This window comes from Carcharhinus amblyrhynchos, chromosome 6 (assembly GCF_965287045.1).
Source record: "Carcharhinus amblyrhynchos chromosome 6, sCarAmb.v2.hapA, whole genome shotgun sequence".
Taxonomy (NCBI): domain Eukaryota; kingdom Metazoa; phylum Chordata; class Chondrichthyes; order Carcharhiniformes; family Carcharhinidae; genus Carcharhinus; species Carcharhinus amblyrhynchos.
Genome location: NC_137329.1, coordinates 115,703,414 through 115,729,988, shown reverse-complemented (window position 1 = coordinate 115,729,988; position 26,575 = coordinate 115,703,414). Strand labels below are relative to the sequence as shown.

At 39.6% G+C, this 26,575-nt stretch overlaps 1 protein-coding gene across 1 annotated transcript in view; it reads left to right on the top strand.

Moving 5' to 3' along the window:
* Positions 1-2,122: 2,122 nt before the first annotated feature.
* The window catches only part of lrig3 (leucine-rich repeats and immunoglobulin-like domains 3), a 58,201-nt gene continuing 33,748 nt past the window's right edge, over positions 2,123-26,575 (top strand). Inside the window, exons 1-3 of the mRNA XM_080191266.1 lie at positions 2,123-2,612; positions 17,997-18,068; positions 18,157-18,231. Coding sequence (XP_080047392.1) covers positions 2,401-2,612; positions 17,997-18,068; positions 18,157-18,231 — 359 coding nt within the window. The 5' untranslated portion in view covers positions 2,123-2,400. The remainder of the gene's footprint in view (positions 2,613-17,996; positions 18,069-18,156; positions 18,232-26,575) is intronic.

Sequence of the window (26,575 nt, the reverse complement as noted above, 5' to 3'; positions counted from 1 at the left end):
TATTTTGCTTTTGTAGGAGTAAAGTTTATTTATTAGTGTCATATGTAGGCTTACATTAACTCTGCAATGACGTTACTGTGAAAATACCCTTGTTGCCGCAATATAAAGTAGGGCATCTATGAATGCACCAAGAGGCCAAACTACCAATTTTGCAAAAAACTAAACATGCTTTCCACACAATCAAACAGAATCCTTACTTAATGGATGTCTCAAATGGATGTCTCAAATGGATGTGTGGACAAATTCCCCTCCAACTTGATTTGCAAGTTGGCTGATGATACCACTGTAGTGGTCAGATCACAAACAATGATGAGACAGAGCACAGGAAAAAGATACAGAATCTGGTGAACTGGTGCAATGACAATAATCTGTTCCTCAATGTCAGTGAAACGAAGGAGATAGTCATCGACTTCATGAAGTGTAGTGGAGGACACGCCCCTGACTACATCAATGGGAATGAAGCGGAAATGGTTGAGAACTTCAAGTTTCTAGATGTCCAGATCATCAACAACTTGTCTGGTCCCTCCACATTGATGTAATAGTTAAGAAACCCCACCAACAACTCTACTTTCTCAGGAGGCTAAGGAAATTTAGCATGTTCGCTATGACTTTCACCAACTTTTTCAGCTTTACCATAGAAAGCATTTTTTCTGGTTGTATCACAGCTTGATGTAGCTCCTGTTTGACTAAGACCACAAGAAACTACAAAAGGTTGTGAACGATGCCCAGTCCATCACGCAAACCAGCCTCCCATCCATTGACTCTGTCTACACTTCCCAGCGCCTTGGAAAAGCAGCCAGCATAATCAAGGACCCTACACATCCCAGCCATACTCTCTTCTACCTTCTTCTGTCAGGAGAAAGATACAAAAGTTTGAGGTCACATACGAACCGACTCAAAACAGTTTCTTCCCTGCTGCCATCAGACTTTTGGATGGACTTACTTTGTATTAAGTTGATCTTTCTCTACACCTTAGCTATGACCACAACACTACATTCTGCACTCTCTCCTTTCCTTCTCTTTGAACAGTATGTTTTGTATAGCGCACAAGAAACAATAATTTTCACTGTATACTGGTACATGTGATTATTAAACGAATATACTCGCTGGAGTTCAGAAGAGGGGAATCTCCTGGATACTTATAAAATTCCAACAGGGTTAGACACGATAGACTCAGAATGTTCCCAATGACGGGGGAGTCCAGAACTAGGAGTCACGGTTTAAGGATTACGGGTAAACCTTTTAGAGCTGAGGTGAGGAGAACTTTCTTCACGCAGAGGGTGGTGGGTGTGCAGAACTCACTATCACAGAAAGAAGTTGAGATCAAAACATTGTCTGATTTCAAGAAGAAATTAGGCATAGCTCTTGAGAGCTGAAGGGATTAAAGGACAGGTGTAGTCAGAACATTGAATTTGCTGATCAGCCTGCGTTGGGCTGGGGTAAGCACAGTAAGCAGTCTTACAACACCAGGTTAAAGTCCAACAGGTTTATTTGGTAGCAAACACCACTAGCTTTCTGGGCTCTGCCCCTTCATAACTCCACACTCACCTGACAAGGGGGCAGACCCCAAAAGCTAGTGGTGTTTACTACCAAATAAACCTGTTGGACTTTAAATTGCTCTTGTGAGACTTCTTACAAAATGAATAGCGCAGCAGGCTTTAAGGGCTGAATGGCCTACTCCAACTTCTAGTTTCTAAGCGACAATAATAAATCAAATCAATTCAACACTGTGAGAGAGCTTTGTTTACATGCCCTGCATCTTCCCAATCAGTATGCAACATCAGATAGCATTGGGGCAGCAGCGTATCAGATGGGCACCAACCCTGCTTTGCAGCTTCAGCACGTGCCTCACGCAAAAGGGAAGGGGCGGAGCGAAAAGTGACGCATCAAGCCGGCCCGCGCAGGGCAGCCTGGGAGTTGTAGTCCCTCCCCCCGCCGACGCCCAGCGAAGGCACGAGGGAAAACTCTAAAGACCAGAAGGCAGCGCGCGAACCGGGTGCGCGAGGGAGTGGGAGCGAAGGAAAGAGAGCGCCGGCCTTGTTTTGATCACGTGGGGCATGGTGGGTGTGAGCAAGGAGGAGGGGGCGGGGCCAAGCGGGAGACTTTCCCCCTTCCCTTCTCCACAAGTGCTGGGAGACGACAAACCGATGGGTGTTTGCTTTCGAGGCGCCGCAGAACGGAACACGAAAGTGTGGGATTAATCGAGAAAGTTGAAAGAATAAAGAGAGAGAGGAAAAAAAAAGTCGGACTAACTTTCTCCGTTGTTTTTAACGTCAGCTGCGGGTTGTTTGGGTGATCAAAAAGAAAGAGGAGTTTGAACGAAAACATCGCCTCCTCTCCATTTTCTCCTTCACCTCTTTTGGATCCGGGAGAGAGGAAAACTTTGGGAGGGAGATAAAGATGTCTGGGACGGTTGGGCGGCTGCTGCTCCTCGTCTCGCCGTTGCTGCTGCTGAGCGGAGCGCTCGCGCTGCTGGGCGCCGTCGCCCTGGAGCTGCCGCCTCGCGCCTGCCCGGCCCGCTGCTCGTGCCCCGCTCAGCAGCCGTTGCTGGATTGCAGCCGCCGCAGGCTGCGCCGGGCGCCCGCCCCACTGCCCCGCCGGATCGTGCGCTTGTGAGTACTCCTAAACTTCCGATTGCTCTCGCGCAACTTTTGTTTCTTCTCTTTTAGTCTGCTCGTCAAAAGTTCCAGCCGAACTTTGAGTCCCTGAAGTTTCAAGTTTATTCATGAGTGCCACAAGTAAACGCTGGTATGAAGTTGGGTTAGCTTGATTGGCCATGGTTAAATTGCCCCTTAACGTCAAGAGGGATTAGTAGAGTGAATAGGTGGGATGACCAGGATAGGGGCTGGGTGGGATTGTTATTGGTGCAGGCTTGATGGGCTGAATGGCTTCTATCTGCACGTGTAGGGATTCTATTTAACCTATTGTGAAAATCTCCCCTAGTCACTGCATTAGGGTGCATGTTCGGGTACACTGAGGCTGAATTTAGTGTGACCGATGCAACTAACCATAATGTCTTTTGGACTGTGGGAAGAAACTGGAGCACCTGGAGGGAACCCACTCAAACATGGGGAGGTTGTGCAGATTCCTCACAGATAGTGACCCAAGCTGGGAATTGGACCTGGGACCGTGGCACTGTGAGGCAGTAGTGCTAACCACTGTGCTGAATGGGTTTCATGTACCGTCAAGATCTTTGTTTGCCCAGCAAGAAAAGGTCCCTATGTTTAGTTACATGAATTGGGAGACAGTGAAAAGTATTGTTTCTTGTGTGCCATACAGACAATGGATCTATCTTGTATTAAGTTGATCTTTTTCTACACCTTAGCTATGACTGTAATGCTATATTCTGCATTCTGTCCTTTTCTCCTTCCCTATGTACTTTATGAATTGTGTTTTGTCTGAACAATGTGCAAGAAGCAATACTTTTCACTGTATCGTATCCCAATACATGTAGCAATAAATCAAATTAAAAAAACATACTGTTCATAGAGTATGTAGGGGAGAAGGAAAGGAGAGAATGGAGGATATAGTGTTACATTTGGAATGGGGGGTGTTAAAGTTGTGGGGAAACTTAAACTCTTGGTCATGGGTGCCCAGAAGAAGTCTTTCTGTGTCTGGGATGTAGAACTGCAATCTTCTGCTTCCCATCCAGTTAAAACAGTTGGCACCAGCATCCACAATACCAGTTAACATTAAATACGTTTTACCATTGGTGTTTATATTCTGCAGGCAATGTGGAGGCTGCAACTTACAATTTTAAAAAAAGGCCTTGTAGTATTGGTCTCTGCAGTTGTTGCTGTTTGCACTCCGAATGTAAATACATCATTATGTGTGTCAGTGGCAATCAATTAAACAGTGCCCCAGTTAAATTCTACTGGAAAATTTGTGGCTTTTTTTTTGCTCCCAAGTTTATTCAAGATGGTTCCCTCAGTTGCACGGATGGCTAAGTTTTACATCTGAGCTAGATAGACTGAGGTGATGCCCATTTTAACCCTGTGTCTGATCTCGGGCAGGGGAAGCATAAGTTATTTTGTGCCCCAGGTTTGGTGGAGGAAAGAGAGTCTGCTGAAGTTTGTGTTTCTGATCGCTGTCCAGATACTTTCGCTGAATGCGTGTGTGATGAAATATTGGGTGAGGATTTGGTCTGTGATGCTTTATGCAGTAGAATAGTTCTACGTAGTCTTAAATACGAATGGGGACCCCTTCGATGAAGTACCAGTGTGTGGATGACAAATATGCTCTAACTGCGTCTGCGTGGAACAAAGGTCTTCAGAAGGAAGAAGTATAGAAAGGAAAAATTGATAGGGGAATAAAGGGAAAAATTCATTGAAGGATCATGCATGTGGTAGCTGGAGTAATATTGTCCATAAAGCTATTAAGAAATAAAGAGACTCTCAACTTTTTGCTACTCTTCAACCTTATTTGAACATGTGCTGAGAAGGATCTGAGTGTTGAACAAAGCAGGGAGACTTGCAATTAGTTGTGGCTAATTCCCTTCAAATTAGCTCATCTGGAGGTCACGCTGCCTTACTCTCAATACTTGAATAGCTCTTTCAACAGACTTTTCAAACATCTGAGTGCCTGTGGAATGAATGACTTCCAAGAATTGAATTTTAATAAATGCAATGGATTTCTGAAATTTACTTGATTTATAGAAAATGTGCCCTTTGTCAAATTGAAATGCCTAAAATTTATGCAAGATACGTATTAAATAATGGGTTCCAGTATAGTTGATCCAACAGATTGAAAGTGAACAGATTTCTTGTGGGTAAAATACTTTCTTCACTTTCTAGTGATTTTCTTTGTTGCAAGCCAGAGTTTGGTCATATCAACTTGTGTTATAACCAGGCGAGTTTTCTGTTTAAGGAACAAGGCATCATTATTATTGAACAAGGCATTTTATTGTGCCTCTCATTTTAGTTGCTGTAGAGTACCAGCTCCCTCCAAACATAAAATTAATGTTTCTAAATTTTGTTAAATTTGATAAAGCGGCTCATTCTAATTTATGTGGTTAGTGTTTCATTTTTGATATTGGGTCAGCCGTTAAATGTGTTCACAGAATATGTAAGAGTTTGAAACTGCTTCACAATAATGTTATCAGAAAGATAATGGTCAGACTTCTGTGTTAAGTATAAGCTAATGCAGCAGCTGGATAGTCACGTCTGAATTATTCCATTATTTCAATCACTTCAGGGATGTGAATTGTACCCATAAGTTCCTCTTGGTTAGCAGAGAAGTGTTAATGAGAAGAGCAGCTGTGAATAGTTTCCAGTTGTGTAAACAAGAACTAGCAGTGCTGTTGGTGCACATGCTGTGATCACCCTTTGGAGAATTCTGCCAGTTGTTCAAATATCAGTGAGCATCTCTTCTGTTTACACCAAAGCATGTGTTAATGTTATCAGAGTGTAAATACTTATTAAGCGTATTCACTATCAATCAGATGCTTCCTGAGAAAACCAATGGGTTGCGTTGGGGTTGAGTTGAGGAAGCTTTTCATATAATTCATTGTCCTCCTGCAGTTAACCGCAGTGCACATGGAGTAATATAGCAAATCTTTAGACAAAATATTGTTGGCCGATCGAGACAACAACTCTAGATCTTCCTTTGGTGTCCTTGCTATGATTCTGAATTGTTTTTGGAAGTTTGGCATTTCTTTCCTATTAACAAAGATAAAGTACTTGAACTTAAACAGTGCTTTTCATGTCTTCAGGATATCCCAAAGCACTTCACAGCTAATTAATTACTTTTGAAATACAATAGACAAACACAGCCAGTTTGTACACCCTTTAAAGTTCAACTGAAGTAAGTATTGTCTAGGTCCTGAAGGACTCCCCTACTCTCCTTTGGATAATGCTATTGATTTGATTTTTATTATTGTCATGTTTGTATACTAATAATAAACTGTATACTGTTTCTTGCATGCTATGCAGACAAGGTATACTATTCACAGATGAGGAAAGGAAAGAGTGCAGAATGTAATGTTATAGTCATTGCTAGGGTGTAGAGAAAGACCAACTTATTGCAAGGTAAGTCTATTCATGCCAGGGGTGCATGGGGCCCTTATTATGCTGGCTACTTTTCCGAGGCAGTGGGAAGTGTGGACAGAGTCAATGGATGGGAGGCTGGCTTGCATGATGGAGTGGGCTTCATTCATGACCCTTTGTAGTTCTTGCAGTCTTGGACAGAACAGGAGCCATACTAAGCCATGATACAACCAGAAGGAGTGCCTTTTATGGTGCATCTGTGAAAGTTGTAGGGGACATGCCAAATTTCCTTAGTCTTCTGAGAAAGGAGAGGTGTTGCTGTGCTTTCTTAACTATAGTATTGGCTATTATGTACAGCTGATCAGACAGACCAAATACTTAGAGTTCTTTAAAATCTGCTATGGGGTATGGTTGTTTTTTTAGTTGTCAGCCTTTAGTTGTCAGATTGTAATCTGTTACCCAACATTGTCACTCCTTTTACTAAAACCAAGCAAGTTACCTAAACTTTTTCCTTCTTGGTAACTGTTACTTTATTTTTTTTTGTCCCCTCATCCTTCAAGCTTGTGACCAGATTTAAATGGATCTCGTTCAAGCTTTTCCCTTGCTATCTCTTTATTTTCGAAGGATGAGATCCCAGAGCAGGCTATCTTAATTAAATCTTAAAACCTGCCTTGGGTTCTCATTTTGGACACTCTTCTGCCTTTATTGTGAATACTGAAACTAAACCTCGGCAGTAAAACTGGCTCCTACTGTGACCATAAAAGACTTCACCATTATCTCCCCAACCTTTAGCAACTCATTTGTAACAACATCTCAACATGTATTTGTTTACCAGCAGTTTTAATCTATTCACCAAAGCCTCCAGCACTTCAGCCAATCCACCACCTCTTAATTTAATTTTATATTTGCTGAAGTTTGTCATTTAGTCGATCCACTACCCTTGGAATGAATACCCATTGGGTTAGCATTACTGGCACAGTGCCCAATTTGATGTCATCTGTAGACATTGGCAGCCAGTGTTACTTTTGACAACACCATGTCCTTGACCACCTCCCTTTCAACCTGCATGAATCCAACCCTGTATTTTGCTACATGTCTTGTAATGGAAATGTATAGTTCACAATTTCTAGGATTCCCCCATTCACTCTTTGGATCATGTGGCATTGGAATTTCAGTTTAAGACATCAATGAGGACCAAATAATATTTCTATTTTTTTTAAAATGTAATTTAAAAAGTAAAAATTGAGTTGATTTTTTAAAAAAGTTATTGGTGCCAACATGCGATTAGCCATAATGTTTTCAGTGTATTTTACAAATAAAATCATATTTTGATCTTTTTCTCAAGATAGCTTGATGCAATCTCTGTAATGATAGCACAGTTATTTGCTTATTTCAACATCGATTTGCATTCCTCTTGCTCCTTTTATGAAGTATGCAGGTATTTCATTGAGGAGTTGCAGACTTCAAAGGTGGAAGTAGAACAGATGGCATAAGAATGATCTCACAAAGTTATGAAGAGGTTAATACAGAGGAAACAAGCACAAATGGGTGGGGTGGGGTGGGAAATGGTGGTGGTGGTTAGACCGTGTTACAGAGACTCCTACCATTACTCATCTCTTTCTAGGCAATGAAAAAGATATTCTTCTCAAATTCTCCTGACCATTATCAGCACTGTTCTATAGCAGACGAGCAGCAGGGGCAATTAGAATGAAGAAAGTTGGGCTAAATAATTTTATACACGCAAGTGAGTTGGGCAGTTATCAAACTTGCAACATAAATGCAAGTTAGTAACACGAGAATTTGTGCCAATAGGGTCCTGATTTGTTGAGGTTCTTAGCCTATTTCAGACCCTTAGCATGAGGCAATGAACAAATAGTTACCTCGTAGTGAAAAAGGAACGAAGCCAATTGCAACTTCTGACAAAAAGTCATCCTGGGAACAGATTACTTGCTAAGGTGAGTGTGGGAGAAGAAAGTAATATTTAATTAGTGAATTCCAACATGTGATAATTTAAAAATAAAAGCTCCTTCGATTGGAAATCATTTTTTGAATCTCATGGATACTTTGTTTTGTGTCTGAATAAATAATTCAAATGCAGTTTCATGTCAGCCTCTTCAGTTCGGTCTATGTTCTAAGCCTCTACTTAATACGCTACAACTTGTGATTTACACAAATACTGAGTGGTTATAATGTAATTCCCTAGAGTCGCATCATACTGGATTTCTGAGGGAAGCAGAGTCAACATTCTTGTCTAGAGGTGGCCGTCACGTTGCAAATGCTGTGACTGATGAGTTGTATGATTTTAGCTGATGATCTGGTAGTGTACCTGGAAACAAAAATGTTAACATTTCAGGTCCACTTGTCTTATCTTCTGAAGACAAGTTGTACGGACCTGAAACGTTAACTCTATTTCGCCACAGACGCTGCCAGATCCATTGAGCTTTTCAGCATTTTCTGTTTTTGTCTCTGGTCTTCTGTGATAATCCCTTTTGTTAAACAGCTCAGAAGTATATTAACCAGCCTGTGTATCGGTATCAGACAGCTGGTGCCAGCCAGAGAAATAGTTCAACGTGAATGCTGCCTTCAGGGAAGGGGGGTAAAGGAAGAAACTGTAGGGAAGGTAGAGAGAAGTTAAATTTGGGTGCCAAAATATGCACACTCGTAATTAGATTTTTTTCAGAGCACACTAAGGCTGAGCTGTTCAACTTGTGTTGGCATTTGAGTAACTTTCAGTGAATTGAATTAGCTCTTTGTCGTCAGTGGATTGCTGTTTGACTGGTTTATTTGTTCTTTGAAGCTGTGGTCACAGTCATAATTGCTTTAAATACTTCAGCACCTGTCAATTGCAGTGTAAATAAAAATGTGGAGAAAATTAACTTGTGCTTGGACAAGCTCTTCCAAATGAAGAGCATAATTAAAACCTAACCTAACAAAGGGTTAATTGGTTATTTTTAATGTTGGCTTTATTTGTAAATTAGCATAAAGTGTTAGCTGATATTTGTTAAGGCTTAAAGACATAAATGCTGTAGGGGTGGCAGGAAAGCAGTCCCTGGGACTGTTGTCTATTATAAATTCTTGGCTATCATGTATAAGGGCCTGTACTGTGCAAGTTTATTAAAACCCAGTGGATATATAACTAGTGAAATGCGAGACAATAAAGTAGTAGTGCTTCATGCCATTTATTTTCTATAGTTTATTTATGCTCAATCCACATTCCGTAAAAATGTTTTTAAATGGCCCTGTTTGGCAATAAAGTGAAACCATGCAAATCGGGCATGTCTTGCTTGGAGTTTTAAAATAAGGGCCTTCCTAGTGTGTCTCTGGTAAGTTTACTTTGGGATCGCCAGTGGGTTGTGGCAGAACCGTGTCAAGAGTCATAATGTGCAAGGCACATAGCCCAGCATAAAAGCAGCTTCACAGTAGATGATGAAGGAAAGGCCAAAGGAACAATTGATAGAAGTGTGTACAAGCACCCAGGACAAAAGAATTAATTGTAGTAGAAATAAATCACTTCTGAGACCACACATGGTTATAAAGAGAACTAATGGTTATCTGGGATTGACTAGAGCAATAATCTGTTTGGACATTGCAAATGTGAGGGCAAAGCTCAAACTGTTGATAAATCTCTAAGATTAGGTCATAGCTTTGAAATCAGTCTGAATTGGTAATTCTTTACAATTTATGTGCCATTGTTTTGGAAGTTGAGAAGGAAGAGAGAATATTTCATCTTCAAAGAAATTCAGGTTTGTGGTGTCTGTTTTTTTTTACTTACACTCACTATGCTGTGGCTACTCAACACAGCAAGGATGCAGTAAGACTTGCGATTGAGATCAGTACTGCAATAATATTCATAATCTGTTCTGTGTGGAATTTCTCCAATGCATGTTTGCCAACATACAGAGCAACCAACAGGAAATATTTGACTTTCGTTTACAATTAGTATTAATTTACTTTGTATGTTTCCACTGGCCAAATAAACCCAGTGCCCACTATTTTGTTAAGCAAAACTCTGCCTAAACAGGCTAAATTCTACTTGGAATTCCAGTTTGTTTTCTGGTGCAACAAATAAAATAAGTATAGCTTGTAGAGAAAAAAGTTTGGTACAAAAAGTCATCCTTTTCCTGAAATTTAGCAGGATAACTGTTGAGCTCCAGTAAAAAAAAACTCGATTTTATTGTCATGGCAGCCAGGAAAACACATGTTCTCCACAGCTGCTTTTCTGTACAATCCAGACCAAAAACTTTTAACATACCAGATTGATTTGTGACTCACTCAGTATTGGTGTCTTAAAGTAGTTAAAGCTTTGCTCTCCCTTCCCAGCAGTTTTTTTGCTGAATTTGCAGATCTACCCACATTATGGTATTGATTAAAATCTATTTAACTTTGCTTTTGCAGATGTTTTAACTATGGGATTAAACATTTTTCACAGGCATGACTCTAGATACCTAAGACAAAATGTATGCTATCCTGTAACACACATGTAGTCTGATTCTCTTGAGTTTATGAAAATAGCCCCTTACTGTTTTTTGGCCCCTGGTATTTACCCCAGGTGCAGACTGTTTACTGGGTCATGATGTGGCCTGAGTTCCCTGCAGGAAGACTATATGAAAGTATTAATTTCTTCCAAGTGACGGCTGTTTTGTTCTGCATGGTTTGGGGCTATTTTCGTGCTTTTCTTCTTAACACCTTTGAAACAAGTGTGAGCAATAGTTTTTTTTTGAAAAGGGGAAGCACGAGCTTGGCTAATTGAGATAGATAACTGAGCTCTTGGCTTAACTATTTGTTCTTAAATGTACCCAACTCCCCTTTATTCATTAATCACAAATATATCAAAGTACTTTTTCAGTGAAGATTTTAAAAACAATTTTGAACTTGAGCAGGATCCAGGAACTTACTAGTTGGAGAGTTGAGCTTGGTGCACTGCTCGTCACTTTCATTCTAGGTTAGGAGGAAATTTATGTATGCCATCCTGAGTTCTGTTGTCAATATGAAACACAACAAATGTATACACAGGTTTAGCCCTTCTCGTTTATTGCCAGAACTAGCCTTGAACCAAAGGCTTAGTTGCACGCTGTTATGTACACAGTGGAGACCTTCTTGTCTGCTGGTCTTGCATTTTGTACAAACATCTATGCCTCCCAAACAAGTATTTTAATTTAGATTATTTACAGATTTATAGTAACATTCAAGAATACCCGATTGCTGTTTGATTATTCTGTAATTAATAGACAATTATTTCCAAATATATTGTTTGGGTTAAGTACATATTACTGATAAAACCACCAATCTAAGTCCACATTCTGTGACTATTTTCCACCTCAATTAAAAAAAATACTCCGCTTTTATATTTTCTCATTAAATTTTTCTCCTTTTCTGTCCCCCTCCTTTTGAAATATTCCCACACGAAGGGTGACTCTTGAGTATTTTAATCATATTCATGAGTAAGTGCTGACAGTAACTTGGTAGGTGGTTAAGCCACGTATTCAGACACGTAGCAGATGCGACTGGATTGTCATCAGTCATGGGAACCCTGACCAAACCCACTCAGTTTGAGATAAAAGATGGGTTTTGGCTTGCAAGGCAGATAGCTTTAGTCAGGAAATGTCCAGACTTGTTGGACTTGCCTCAGTGACAAGTGTCCCAAATTGCAGGAATTTAGCTTTTGGAGAAGGAGGTTGCGAAATTAAGCCTGACTCATTGGCCACAGAAGCAGATACCAAGGGGAGGCAAGTCCCCAGATTGGAAGACCTGCCTTCATTTTCTGGGGTCCCATTTATGAGATTTTAGGCCCTCAGTCATGCTTCCCCCCCAACGCACTCGCACTTCTCTCTCTCTCTCTCTCTCTCAAGTTTCCCTTCTATATAAATCATGCCCCATCCTCAGTCTCATCCAGAACCCACCCACCATTTTATAGGCCTACTGTTTCTACAGGTCTTCTTGACTCCACAAAAATCTGACCCAAACAGTTTGCAGAGCAGGGATTAAATGTGGGTTATTAATCTTCTAAGTAACATAGTTGCTCATCAAACAATATCACAGAGGCACCTTTGGAGACAAATCAGTTTTTCTCTAATATTCTGTCATTTTGGTGTCTTCATTTTTTTTAAACACTTTTTGCATTTGATTTTGGATTATGATTAATTTAGGAGCTGTAGGTATGAGCAAGAATCTACTTGTAAAATAAATGAAGAGTACGTGCAAACAAGTAATTCATTGTATGATGTAGTTTGTGAAGGTACTATAGATGATGAGGTACCACAGTATTTGTTAACTGCCTCATGGATGACTTTTTAAAAAGAGCCCAAATGTTTCATGTACTTCTGAAAGGGATGACCCATGCTTACCAGCCCATCCTTGAAAAGCACATCCGAATGGTTATTCTTTGTGAGGTTTGTTCCAGGGATGTCCAAACTTTATGGACCACGTAGATGCCTAATGTATATAGTTGGAATCTGTATGTCTGTTAAATCATTTTATATTTGGATTTTATAAACAGGGGAAAGAGTAGAAGTTGTGATGAATTTGAACAAAACAATAGGGGCACAAGTGTTTAGTAAATTTCAAAACCCCATTATAGATCAGGGCAATACCAGGAATGGGAAACTGAGTCATGAAGAGAAAGTAGAGATGCTGGAACAATTTTCTCCTGGAACAGAAACAGCTGAAAAAGATTTTAAATACAGTCTTTGAAATTGTAAAGAGTTAATGATAAATATTGTTCTAGCCATTAGGATTGCATAGTTGTGAAAAGGGGTTATCAGTTTAAAATGGTCAGCGAGTGGAGGTGGACAAAATCCTAGGATCATTTTCTTTATACAGAATGCTCTAAAACTAACTTTTGTTCCAAGGGTTAGTTGACGCAAAGACCATCGCAATTCCTTTTGCAGAATAGATAAATATTTTGATGGTACATAGTTTTGGAGCGCGAGAAAGGATAGTGAGGTTTAGGGGAGGAATCCCTAGTCCTGTTGCTGTCAATGGGAACTCTAAGCCATCTCAACCTGCCAGGAAACCCACGGCAGGGGTGAGGGACCAGCGTGAATGGCCGGAGAATTCAGGCCTTAGTTTTTGGATTGCTTCAACTGAAAGCTGGTATTTGCTCATAATTGTCCACATCGATGAGACATTAGAAGTCTCCTGCCTGTGGACTAGTACCTCGGTAACAAGTGTGCACCTTTTAGAAGAAAAAGGAAGACAGTGATGTATCTAAAATCTACAATTAATTCCAACTTCTAGTATGATGAAACATATGGCAGGAAGTCCCTGTTATATTTTGTTACTTCTCAGCCAGACATCTCTGACCAAATAGCAAGTTTTTGGACTCCTTGATCCTGTGCCCACTTGAGTTCACACACTCGTTTTTCAATTGTGGGATACTGAATTGAGAGTGAAAATTGCAGCTTTTTTTTTCAAAAATCTTAAACCTGAGAAAAGAACAATCAAATACAACTCTCCATAACTGAAAACAACTAACCCAGCAAAAGCTGAAGGCCAGCAGTGCCATCTGATCTGTACAGGTTAGTTTTGTGCTGGGTGGTGAACCTATTTACAATTTTTCTTGTTTCAGTCTACAGTAAATCAGAAATGTACTCCGTTAAATGTATTCCATTAAATTTTTTTTTGTCCAGGGCCACCCTCCCCCCAACCCCAAAAAAGGCAGTGGTGACTGGTTGTAACAACTTCTGCAAAATTATGGTAGTCAAGTTTTATATTTTTCTGGTGGGAATGGGAAAGAGAGGGGCATTGTCGAGGAGCCAAAAGCTGCTTTCATCCATTTGCGAATTTCACTGCAAGGTTCAGTGGGAAAAGACAAGAACACTGACTGTTTATTTCTCTTGTTGCTTAGCTATTGACACTGAGTTATCACTTTGATCTCACAACAGGTACAGTGGAGGCAGTTAACCAAATCTAGACCCTGCCATTAAACCTCACACCATTTTGGTTCAGTTCCATTTTACATAATAAAATTGCCAAGTGAGCCACATGGATAGGACTAAGGAGTTTTAATCACACATGCGAATTGCCTAATTTTTGTTTCATTTTACCAGCTGCAGAGCTAGTTAATCCAATTTTATGCCAAAAGATGGCAAAATCAATAGTTTTAGAGGCTTAGTTTCCTCGGTCAAAACAACTGTGTCTAGAATCTAATTCCATAAATGGTGAATGTCTTGGCTTGGGATTTTTTTTGTGTATGTGTAAAGAAATTTATATGTGAAGTGGGACACAGCACTTTTCAAGGGCAAGTTGCCATATGTAGAAAATTCCTTAGCTGAAAATAATCCTTTACTAAAACAAGCTGCTTTTCTAGTAGAGACTTGCACCTATGTGCTCCCAGACTATAGTGTCTGCATTTTCCAAAACCCATTGCATAAAAGTGTGAAATGGAAGGCTGTTCCACGAATGGAAAAAGTACTGTTTGTCTTATTTTTTTTTTCCCCGAACTGGCATGTTGGAGCTAAAAGTTATTTCAGAATTCAACCGAATTATTTTTCATTTGCACTTGCAGTAGCGTGCCAGATTAATTGAAGTACTTGAATGATAATTCATAATATCTTTCTTATACTTGTGTGCACAAGATTGCTTGAGTACGTTTCGGAGCTGCTTCTCAAATCCATTCATCAGCTTGTACTCGTTTCTAATTCCTGCTATAACTTTTTGACATTTTGTAATCCTCTTCAGAAAGTATTTGGGGCAACTTTATTCCAACGAATTGAATGCTGTTTTCACAGTCGCTGATAGACTACAGATGGGACAGAGTTTGTACTCCAAGTGAAAGTGGTCTGGCTCCAGTGTGGCGATTTTGCACAGCCGTTTTAGTAATTGGAGGATTTTGTAGTTTAAATCCTTTGCCAGCTCAGTACATGTTGCAACTGCAGCAGAACAGATCTGCTCATGTCTGTAGCTGTCTGGTGGGTCCCTTTACAAACATGCTTCAAATAATTTTTTAAGGGTTTTGGTTTAAGTTCTCTCGTATGGATTGCAGTTTAAAATCTATTGATCATTAACCTCCAAGTTTAATTCTCGACAAAGTTGCGCACGACAGTTGAGGCAAAACTATCAATTTCAACCAGAATAACCTTTTTTATAATGTAAAAGCAAAATACCACAGCTGTTGGCAATCTGAAGTAAAAACAAAAATGCTGGAAGTACTCAAGTTAGCTAGCACCTTTTGGCGAGAAACAGAGTTAATGGGTGGGATTTTCCAGTCGTGCACACTCAAGACCAGGAATTCCCCCGAGGTTAGTGAACCTTTAAATGATCTGCCAAATTTTTCTGTCCCGCCCACTTATTCCTGCAGAAGCGGGATGGGAAATTTCCGACCAATGTTTCGGGTTGAGATTTTATTAACGCTACTTTCCTGATGCTGCCTGACCTGTTGAGTACTTCCACCTTTTTTAAGTGTTTCAGTACAAGTTAGAAACCTAAATCTTTCCTATGAACAGCGCAAATTTTAAATTTCAAATATTTTCAGTCTTTTTGACTCTTCATATTTTTATATCCTACAGCACTGGAAGCTTTTACATTAGTATCCTTGTGGTTTAATGACATATATTCAGATTTTCATTTTTGTGTTAATGAGTTTGAGTTGTAAAAATATTTTGTTTTGATTTTCTTCTTGCCACTCCCTCCATGTTTCAAATGATTAAGAGGTGTCTTGATCAAGCATGGTGAAGAGTTAGATGCTTTCTTTTAGTTCTCCAAATCCTGCCTGAAAGAATAATGAGTTTAAACAGTCCGTTATTGGATAAAAAATGTAATTTAAATATTTGGTGAGATTCAGCACAGTGTAAACATCTAGCAGTGCGCAATTCAAAGTATATTAGCAACAACCATACATTGTTTTTTAAAAAAAACTTTGTCTCCGTTTTCCACTGAAGTTAGTGCTGCATAAATATTGGAACCGGTTACTTTGGCCCAAACAACTCTGTGCTGTTGTCTAAATAATCGTTCATCAAGTTAGCCAGGACAGCCACTATTTGGCACACTTCGACCCCGCAGGATGTCATGGTTGATCCTGTTTCCGACTTGTCTATTTCTAAACTGTAACTTCCCAATGGCTTACTGGATCTATGCACCACACATACTATTCCTAGCATCACTAGAAAACAGAGCAGGAAACCTGACTGTATTGGCCCTTGGAACAGAGGACAATTGAGGTTCTATCACTCAATTAATTGCGAGCACAATTAAATCTGATGATGTCGTGGGAGGCTAGGGAGGAATAGTCCCCTAGCCGAGATATTTGAATCGTTGATAGTCACGGATGAGGTGCCTGAAGATTGGGGAGTGGCAAATGTTTTGCCTTTGTTTAAGAAGGGCTGCAGGGAAAAGCCTGGGAGCTACAGGCCAGTGAGCCTCACATAGGTGGTGGGTAAATTGTTGGAAGGTATTTTGAGAGATAGGATCTACAGGCATTTAGAGATGCAAGGACTGAGTAGGGACAGTCAGCATGGTTTTGTGAGTGGAAAATCATGCCTCTCAAATTCAAGGTTTTTTTTTTGAAGGGATAACCAAGAGGTAGATGAGAACAGTGCAGTTGATGTTGTCAAAGGCCTTTCTAAAGTCCATGTGGATAAAGTACCGCATGGTAGGTTGTTGCATAAAGTTAAATCTCATGGGATCCAGGGTGAGGTATCTAAATGGATACAAAATTGGCTCCTTGCCAAGCCAGAGGATGGTTGTAGAGAGTTGTTTTTCAAACTGGAGGCCTGTGACTGGTGGCGTACCTCAGCGATCAGTGCTGGGCCCACTGTTATTTGTCATTTTATATTAATGATTTGGATGAGAATATCGGGGGCATGGTTAGTAAGTTTGCAAATGACACCAAGATTAATGGCATAGTGGACAGTGAAGAAAGTTATCTCCGATTGCAACGGGATCTTGATCAATTGGGCCAGTGGGCTGATGAATGGCAGATGGAGTTTAATTTCGACAAATGCGAGGTGATCCATTTTAATAGAATGAACCAGGGCAGGACTTGCTCAGTTAATGGTAGGGCGTTGGGAAGAGTTACAGAACAAAGAGATCTAGAGGGACATGTTCATAGCTCCTTGAATGTGGAGTCACAGGTGGACAGAGTGGTGAAAAAGGCATTTGGCATGCTTGGTTTCATCAGTCAGAACATTGAATACAGGAGTTGGGACGTCTTGTTAAAGTTGTACAAGATGTGGGTAAGATGACAATTGGAATACTCTGTGCACTTCTAGTCGCCCTATTGTAGAAAGGATATTATTAAACTAGAAAGAGTGCAGAAACAATTTATTAGGTTGCTACCGGGACTTGATGGATTGAGTTGTAATGAGAGGCTGAATAGACTGGGACTTTTTTCTCTGGAGCGTAGGAGGCTGAGGGGTGACCTTATAGAGGTCTATAAAATAATGAGGGGCAGAGACAAGTTAGGTAGTCAATATCTTCCCCCAGAGGTAGGGGAATGTAAAACTAGAGGGCATAGGTTTAAGGTGAGAGGAGAGAGATACAAAAAACGGCATGGACAAGTTGGGCCAAAGGGCCAGTTTCCATGGTGTAAACCTCTGACTCTAAGTCATCGGTTTGCATGTCAAAATACTACTACAAAGTACATTTACCCACTGCGCTATCAGGTAGCTACTTTTAGTGGTTTAATAAATTAAGCTAATTTAAAAATTCAGTATGAGATGTACGCAAATTCAACAATTTTCCTCAAGATAGTAGTATAAGTAGGTGGTTTTATCTGATTATTCTGAATTTTTTGTTGTTAACTACATGCATTGAAGTAGAATGGTTAGCACTGCTGCTTCACAGCAACAGGGACCTGGGCTCGGTTCCTGTCTGTGGAGTTTGCATGTTCTCCCCATGTCTGCATGGGTTTCCTCCCACGTTCTGAAAGATGTGCTGGTTAGGTGCATTGATCCGAACAGGCACTGGAGTGTGGTGACTAGGGAATTTCACAGTAACTTCATTGAGTGTTAACATAAGCCTTGCTTGTGCCTAATAAACTTGAGCATTAAAATGTAACGTGTTTATATTTTGCAGGGATTTGAGCCACAATCGAATTACTTCTATTGATAGCAGCTTATTTAACAATCTTCACAACCTGCAGGAAGTGTAAGTCACACTATTTCTTGTTGAGAGATTAATATAAATGTGATTCTGACTATTCATTTATAACTGTTTCACTGTTCTTGACTTCCAGGAAAATAACTCACAATGAATTAACTGCGATACCGAACTTTGGAATTGTAGCTTCGAACATTACCCTTCTTTCACTGTAAGTGTCAATTTTTCTATTGAGTCTTCTACTTTTGTTTGAAATTTAGGGTACCATCAGGGAGGTGTGTATAGTGATGGTGTTCTAGGTTTCTGTGAAAGCTGGATAGTTCAGAAAACAATCCGCACACGTTACATTGGTGTGATAAGAATGTATCACTTAGCATTTTGGCTTCTGGGTCAAAAGATTGTGGAAACGAAACCTAAGCCATAGTTAAAATAACCTAAGCCCTCAATTTACTGCACCCCCTGTGTGGTGTTGCATTGTTGGACATGCTATTCTTTTAGATTTAATGTTAAAACAGTGGTATGAACACTGTTTTGTTCAGGCTGCATTATTTTGAAAAGAGAAGTTCTCTGCTTTTCTGACTCCTACATCTTGAATCAGAATTCCTGATCAGTCATACTCCTCGTCTGTGGAAAGTAACTGGTACAGAATGATGGCTGCGTTTGTTTACCATATAACTATGGTATCGGACAAGGTTTTAAACTAACAAAGGAAGGGGAGGGTTCAGATAAGGGGAGATTTAGAAATCCACAGAGAAAGGTTCAGGCATCGGAACAGTTTAGCGATGTGGGTAAAGGCAAGCAGAATGGCGCAGATGTGAACAAAAATTTACATCTGTGAACAAGGTCATTTCAGGGAATAGAAGTAGAAAAATTAAATCAAAGGTTCTTCATTTAAATGCACAAAATATCTGTGATAAGATGGATAAACAAGTGACACAAATATAGGTAAATGATTTAGATCTAATCACTATTATAGAAATATGGTCTCAAGATGATCACGGTTGGGAAATAAATATTCCAGGGTACACAATATTTCAGAAAGTCAGAATGGCGAAGGAGGAGGGGTAGTTCTTATAGTAAAGGATAATAAGAGAGGACCTGGTCTCAAGACCATAAAGTAGAATGAGTATGGGTGGAAGTTAGAAATAGCAAGAATTAAAATACTGGTGAGAGTAGATTCTGGGCCCCCTACCAGAAGTTATACTGACGGGCAGAACGTTAAACAAATTATTGGAGTTTGTAACAAAGGCAATGTAGTTATTATGGGGACTTTAATCTTCTTGTATATTGGGGCAATCAAATTGGCAAGATTGGCCTCAAGAAAAATCTGTAGAATATTGTCATGCAGTTTTATGGCGTGATACACTGTGGAACCAACCAGGAATAAAGCTAACTTGGATCCAGAATGTGTAATGAAGCAGGGTTATTTAGTAATATCATAGTAAAAGATTCATTGGAAAACAATATCATAATACTATTGAATTCCACGTTAAGTTTTGAAAGTAGCTTACTCCACTCACAAACAAGAATTTTAAACTTAAACAAAGCCAATTACATTCTCAGCAAAACTCAGTTGTGGGGGGTAACATTATGATGAATAGCAGATTGGTTAATGAGCAGGAAGCAGAGAGTAGACATTAATGGAGCACTTTCAAGTTGGCAGGCATTGAATAAAGTTTGTACTGAAAGTGTAGGGACCTCAGCTTTTTACAATTTATATTAATGATTTGGATGAAAAGACAGAAATATATTTAAGTCTGCTGATGATGCAAAGCTTGGTGGAAAAGTAAACAGTGGAGAGGGCACAGGCTGCAAAGAGATATTGATGGGTTAAGTGAGTAGGCAACAAGATGGCAGGTGGAGTACAATATATGAAAGTGTGTGAAGTTTTCACTTCGGTTGAAAGAACTCAAAAGTAGAATATCTTCTAAAAAGTAAGAAACTTGGGTGTGCTTGTACAAGGAATTGAGGAACATGACATGCAGGTACAGCGAGCAGTTGGCATGTTGCAAAGTGATTTTTAAGTTTTTATTAGGAATAAAGAAGTACCGTCAGATGTACAAGGCTTTGTGCCCACATCTGGAGCACTGTGTGCAATTGTGCTCTCCACATCTAAGAAACAATGTACTTGCATTGAAGGTGGTATAGCAAGGATTCACTGGTCCATGGGGTGAAGATAGACTTGAGTAAATTGGACCTATATCCTCTAGAGTTTAGAATGAGAGTCAGTATCACTGAGAAATGCAAGATTTTGAAGGGACTTAATTGGGTGAACGCTGAGAGATTGTTTTGGATGTGCAACCAGTGAAACATAGTGTACCACAGTTTCACTGGTTGCACATCCAAAACAATCTTGGGATAAGGAGCCAATCATTTTGGACTGAGAGGAGAAATTGCTTCACTCGGAATTGTGAATCTTTGGAGATCCTCTCTGAGGATTGTGGATGCTCCATTCAATGTAGTTAAGGTTGGGATAGTTTTTTCTGTCTTTCAGAGAATCGGGATCTGGCAAGCAGGCAGGAAAGTGGTGTTGAAACCAAAGATCAGCTATGATTGTATTGAATGTCAGAGCAGGCTTGATTGGCCAAGTGGTCTACTTTTGCATTTGTTTGTGTGCCTACATAACAGCCACTGCACTTTAAAGTAGTAAGTTGTGTGAAGTGCTATGTTAATGCAAGTATTGAGAGTCGGACTTGTAGTGTTGGAAAATTTTGGTAGCCTTTATTGCCTGTTGATTAAAATCCCATTCTGTGAAATAGATGTTCATGAACTTGGCCCTGGGTATATGACTGCAACCGGATTAAGGGAATTATGAATGGGATTGTGTTTGAGCTGGATTTGCAAGCTCAAACCCAAATATGTTCATATAGTAAACACAACATTTGTGTACTGTGCTCATCAGCTAATGGTCTGTGACTCTATGCTGCCCTGTGTAGCTTAACCACTGCATTGAATAGCTTTGTCTGAAGTACCATGACTAAAACTCTTTCAGTATTGGAATTCTTCATACTAGAGTCTTTACATTGCTTTTATATATATGAATATGATATGACAGATTATATCTTGGTGGAATTATTATTTATCAACCGGTCAAATAGCATTTTCAACGATCAGAATCCGAGATTTAGGGGAAATGAAAGCGTACAAATCTGTTGGAACTCAGGTTCTCTGTAGCACTGGAAACATCTGAGCATTGTTACTGTGGAACCCTGCTGTTAGCCCATTTATCCATTAGAAATCTGCAGGACCAATTTGTAGATCCTAACTATCTCTCAGCATACAAGAAGCAACAACATGGAAAGGTAAGGAGTCCCATGGCATTGTAAACTGGGCTCCAGTTGCAACTTAAACTGTTAGAAACAGCCAGAATGTTTCATGTTTACTGCTCAGTGCTGAAATAAATCTTTATCATTGTGAGTATTAGTTGTTGAAGTGTCACCCAGGTTTCTTTTGGATTCCAACTTTTAAAATTGCATTCAATATTTGTTAATGTATCTCTACTTTGCTGCAAAAGATAAAGGTCTGTTGCTGTTGAAAATAGAACAGTCATGCTAAAACATCATCCTGTGTGTTAATTTTACAATGTATGTAGACCCAGACCTCCAATCATGCTATTGTTTTGTAATTTTAGGGAAAGATATGAGCCGTTTAGTGTAATTCTTGCTTCTGTCTTTCTCCTTAAGTAAATGTGTCTCACCAAACAGTTCTCATGAGATTGAACATTTGTGCTGGGAAACTTGCAGCCAGGATCTGTTTCCTGGGGCTACGAGCAAGTTATATCACCTGTGTATTATCATTTAAAAAAAACTCAAAAGGCATGTTTCCTTCCATAATTTACCCTTGTACATTGTTGCAAGTTTCCAAGCATAGAATTCAGCAGCGTAAAGTACTTGATATTCTTTCAAACTTTCTACTGCTAGCCAATTTTTGAAGTTCAAAGTTTATCTATTTATTATTTATTAGTGTCACAAGTAGGCTTGTGTTAACACTGCGATGAACTTATTGTGAAAATCCCCTAGTTGCCACATTCCGGTGGCTGTTTGGGTACACTGAGGGAGAATTTTAGCTTGGCCAGTGCACCCAACCAACATATCTTTTGGACTGTGGGAGGAAATCGTTGCACCTGGAGGAAACCCATGCAGGCACAGGAACAACATGCAGATAGTGACCCAAGCTGGGAATTGAACCCATGTCCCTGGTGCTGTGGGGCAGCAGTGCTAACCACTGTGCTGCCCCTAAATCTTTCTGCTATCCCATTTCCATTCCAGATTTATGCTGCTGTCCCATATTTCACCATGGTTTTATTTTTACTTCCACATATACTTTCCATGCATATTGGTAGGAAATGGGAATGCTAACTCTTTGCCTCGTCCCATTCTTACTGCTTCAGGTGTGTTGAGGCCAAGTGTTGTATCCCGGCTGGGATTGAAGTTAGAACCTTCCATGTCTATATTGGATCAATGCCCTGCTAAATGGTGCTTATTTTGCTATTGCTAATTTTCACCACTTTGCTTATTGTGAGAGTTTGGCATGGGTTGGAAATTGAATCTTTGTCCTGTGGTTTCTTTGGCTTAGTTACTTGCTGTCTTTATCAACCAAGTCATTGGGAAGCTGCACAGTGGCTTCCTACTAAGCCATTTGAAGGGCTGTTAATGTATGTTTGATTATTCAGATTGGTAGCTCCATTTGTAGTCTTTTGGAATGCATTTGGAGTTTTTCAATAAGTTGCAGATATTGTATATATAAAGAATCAGTGACATGAGCTTTGGAATGATGCTGCCAAGACTTTTCCAGAACCAAACAAAAACAACTCCAGCCTTGGATCTCGCTTGAACAGCAGAGCAGAATTATTGTAATCAAAATTGGTGGTACCATATGTTATGTTTTAACATACACCACACGGTTATAAAGAAAATACTTTCATTTTTATGGTTCTTTTCACAACCTCAGGAAATTCCAAAGCACTTTTTAGCCAATGAAGCACTTGAGTGTATTCACTTCTGTTAATGTGGGAAAGGTGGCAATCAGTTTGCATGCAGCAAGCTCCTGGGGGGTGGCAATAACCTGCTCTTCAAAATAATGTCATGGGATCTTTATGGTGACCTGGGAGAGCAATTGGGGACCTTGGTTTCATGTTTCATCCAATAGATGGCACCTCCAACAGTGTAGCACTCCCTTGATTCGCACAGGACATGCCAGTCTGTATTTTGTTCTCAGTCATAGAATCGTAGAATCATAGAATCCTACAGTGCAGAAGGAGGCCATTTGGCCCATCAAGTCTGCATTGACCAAAATCCCACCCAAACCCTAATCCTGTCACCTCTTACATTTACCCTGCTAGTCCCCCTGATTTAGGGGTAATTTAGCATGGCTAATCCACCTAACCTGTACACATCTTTGGCATAGAACTTGAATCATCAACTTCTGACTCTGAGATGGTTGCTATCACTGAAGCGTAGCTACTGTATGTAATTGCATCATGATCATTTGTTGCACATTGAGTGGAATTAGCTGACTTTTAAAAAAAAAAAATTGCTTTCAACCTCTTCTGGCAAGCACCATTTTGTTTGGATTTCTGCAGTGAAGTGCTCATTCTTTATCTGAGGCTAGGCAGCAAGTGTTGTTTGCCTGAGGCAGGGCATCAGACAGAGCTAAGATCAATCCTGTCTGCAAGAATACTGAACCAATTTTTTTTCTATCCTTCGAGCTGTAGGAGACTAGATATTGACACTGTACAGCTCAGCTGAAGAATGTCCTTGTTACACCTGGAGAGTTTACTTCAGTTCCTTTACAAAAAGCCTTAGTTAGGATTGTGGAAGTTGAATAGTGATGCACTTAGCCAATGGATTAGAGGAAAAAATGTTGACCGTAAGAGAAGCAGTGTCAGTGGTGAGTATGCAGGAAGACCACATTGCATGAAATGCTTGAATTAAATCCTATTGTTTGCGGTTTAAATGCATGACAGGCCATGAAATCAGTGGTTTTCATCTTCAGCTGGCTATTTTGTTCAAATGTATAAACCTTAGTTTGGTGTCATTTCATTTACAAAGACAGTCTGAATTATTTTTGAACCCATCTGTTGTCTCCGTGCTGTCAATCACCTCTTTATGCAGCTCCTCAACTGATTCTGACATAGATATTTATGATTAAAGTTAGTTGTTTGCTGGGGGGGAAGGGGGTATTGTGCATGTTACTTGAAGACTGTGTTGATGTAGGAACTGGCTGTAAAGAAGATATTTTGTTGGAGATACAGAATATGCAATATCCCTTGATTAAATGGAAGTTTATACTCTGAGTTGGGGGGGGAAGGCTCAGCTCCAACATTGCATCCTTCACCTGGCTATCTGGGTTTTCACATCAGCCATGTAACCATTTGTGTGTGATTTCTAAACTGAGTTGGCAGCCTTGGCAGGACATTCTCTTTGGGGAAGGGTATTTTTTATTGTGTTGTAAATGTGACGAGCTACATGTATCTGATTTTGAAACCGTAAACTGCAGAATCGCATCATCATTTGCGACTTTGGTACAACCTACACTGCATGTGTGGCATTTCCTATTGGAGAAGGAACACACATTTGTAAGCCATAATATGAAATGTTTTATTCCGTGGTCCCTCTAATGAAAAACAGAATCATCTACACTTTTAAAGGCTTTGACTCAAGATGAAATGAAGCTCAGGAATTAGTACTGAATGTTACCAGATAAACACTTGGCTAATCAGACTATTCGGGGAGAAACTATGCCATCACCGTATGTTCACTTTTAGCAAGTTCAGCCAATGAAACCCTTTGTGTAGAAAGTGACATACGACAGTGTCCAACTCGCAATTAACATGTAGAATAATTGCTTCAAAATGAATTTTGGAAGTTACGTAACAAATTCCCAGGAAACTGTTCAATTAATTAATCTGATCACAGCTCAATTACTTACATCTGGTGACTTATTGGGGTTTGTTTTTACTAGGCCCAGGTCAGCTGGTCCAGTCAGCATGTCTGCAGTGCTGCTTGAATAAGAGTTAGTGACACATGATATGAATGTGAGTTTTCCAGGAATGAAGGGGAAAACCAGATGGCACTAGAGGAATATGCCATTAAAATGCAAACTGTTTTATGTTTTTAAAAAAAAGATTAAAAAAATAGGAAGTGGAACCTTGAGAAATTTTCCTTGAGACAGTTATCAGGTGAAGCATGATTGCTCATCTTAATCTTGCTGTATATGTCCACAGTAGAATTTTTGCAGCAAAACTAAACGCATGATTTTTCAAAGTAAATTGACAGCTGACATTAATGAATCTTGCATATCAAAGGCTGCTTTTATTTTGCAAAAAGCCTTTGTTGATGTAGCCAGATCCTGGAGTGAGTGAATGGCAACGCCACAAAAACGTGCTGGTTTTTTTACTTGGCAAATCCGGCAAGTTTAATTTGTTGCTAGACTTGGGGTTCACGGGAGACCAATGTGTGGGACTCGAAAGGCAGCTGAATGCTTGTTTTTAACGAAGGACAGAATTAACACTGCTGCGTGTTTTTTTTAAATCCCTTTTATCCTGTCTGCCATATGAGGTACAAATAGATTAAGATGGCCTTTTGTAAGAAGCAGATCAATTTGTGCTGTGAAATGTAAATGAGAAAATTACAACCAAATGACAAAACTAACAAAAGAGTAACTGTGTGCAGCTCTGTCGCTTGTTGTGGACATAACTTTGAAGTGCACGTGTTGGGCCATAATAAAATGAGGTGATTTTAGATTGTGGAAGTGCAAGAAAGGAAGCGAAGAATGTTGTCTTCAAGCTAAATGTGACAGTAGATTGATGGCTGTTTATTGATCTGAGATTTGTAAATTGAGACTGATGGTTTAAAGATACTGGGATAATGCTATCTGTAGCCTGAGCAGTGACCCAGAATGAAGCCTGTATATAGGGATGGAAAGCTTGTTTTTGGAGTAGTGTTAAACCCTTTTTGAAAAATATTCTTGGAGTTTTCTATCAAGATAGAGTTGTTCATTGTTTAAAAAAAAGCTGCAATGTCACTGGAAAACAGTTATGTTTTTGTGATGTATGAATCAAATGAAATTCTAGTTGTGGCATACTTTTATAAATGAATATAAATAATATTTGGTGTTCTTAATATAGTATTCAATGCCATGGCTTAAAGAGTCTTAACAATAACAAGTGAAAATAGTTTAAAACGTTGTGTGGGTAGGAGTAGGAAGTAGCAGTGTCAATCTTCATTATTGTATACCCTGAGGTATAAAGAGGTCCTGTAATTGTAGCATTTGCATTATAGACAGTTGATATTTTATTGGATTAAAGATGATTTAGTAAATGTTCAATTTAGTAAATTCTGCTCTAAGTTGAGGACATAAAAATAACCACTTCATGTGACATTATTGCCTTTACTTCAATGATTAAACCTAAAATATGGAGCATATTTAATCTTTTGGGTAGTAGGAAGTTGTGCATCAATAAATTCAAAGTCTGTCTTCTGTTAAGTTTAGCTTTAAAGCTGTTCCAGTGGCAAGAACCATTACTTTGACTGCAACTATGGAAGGGAAATGAA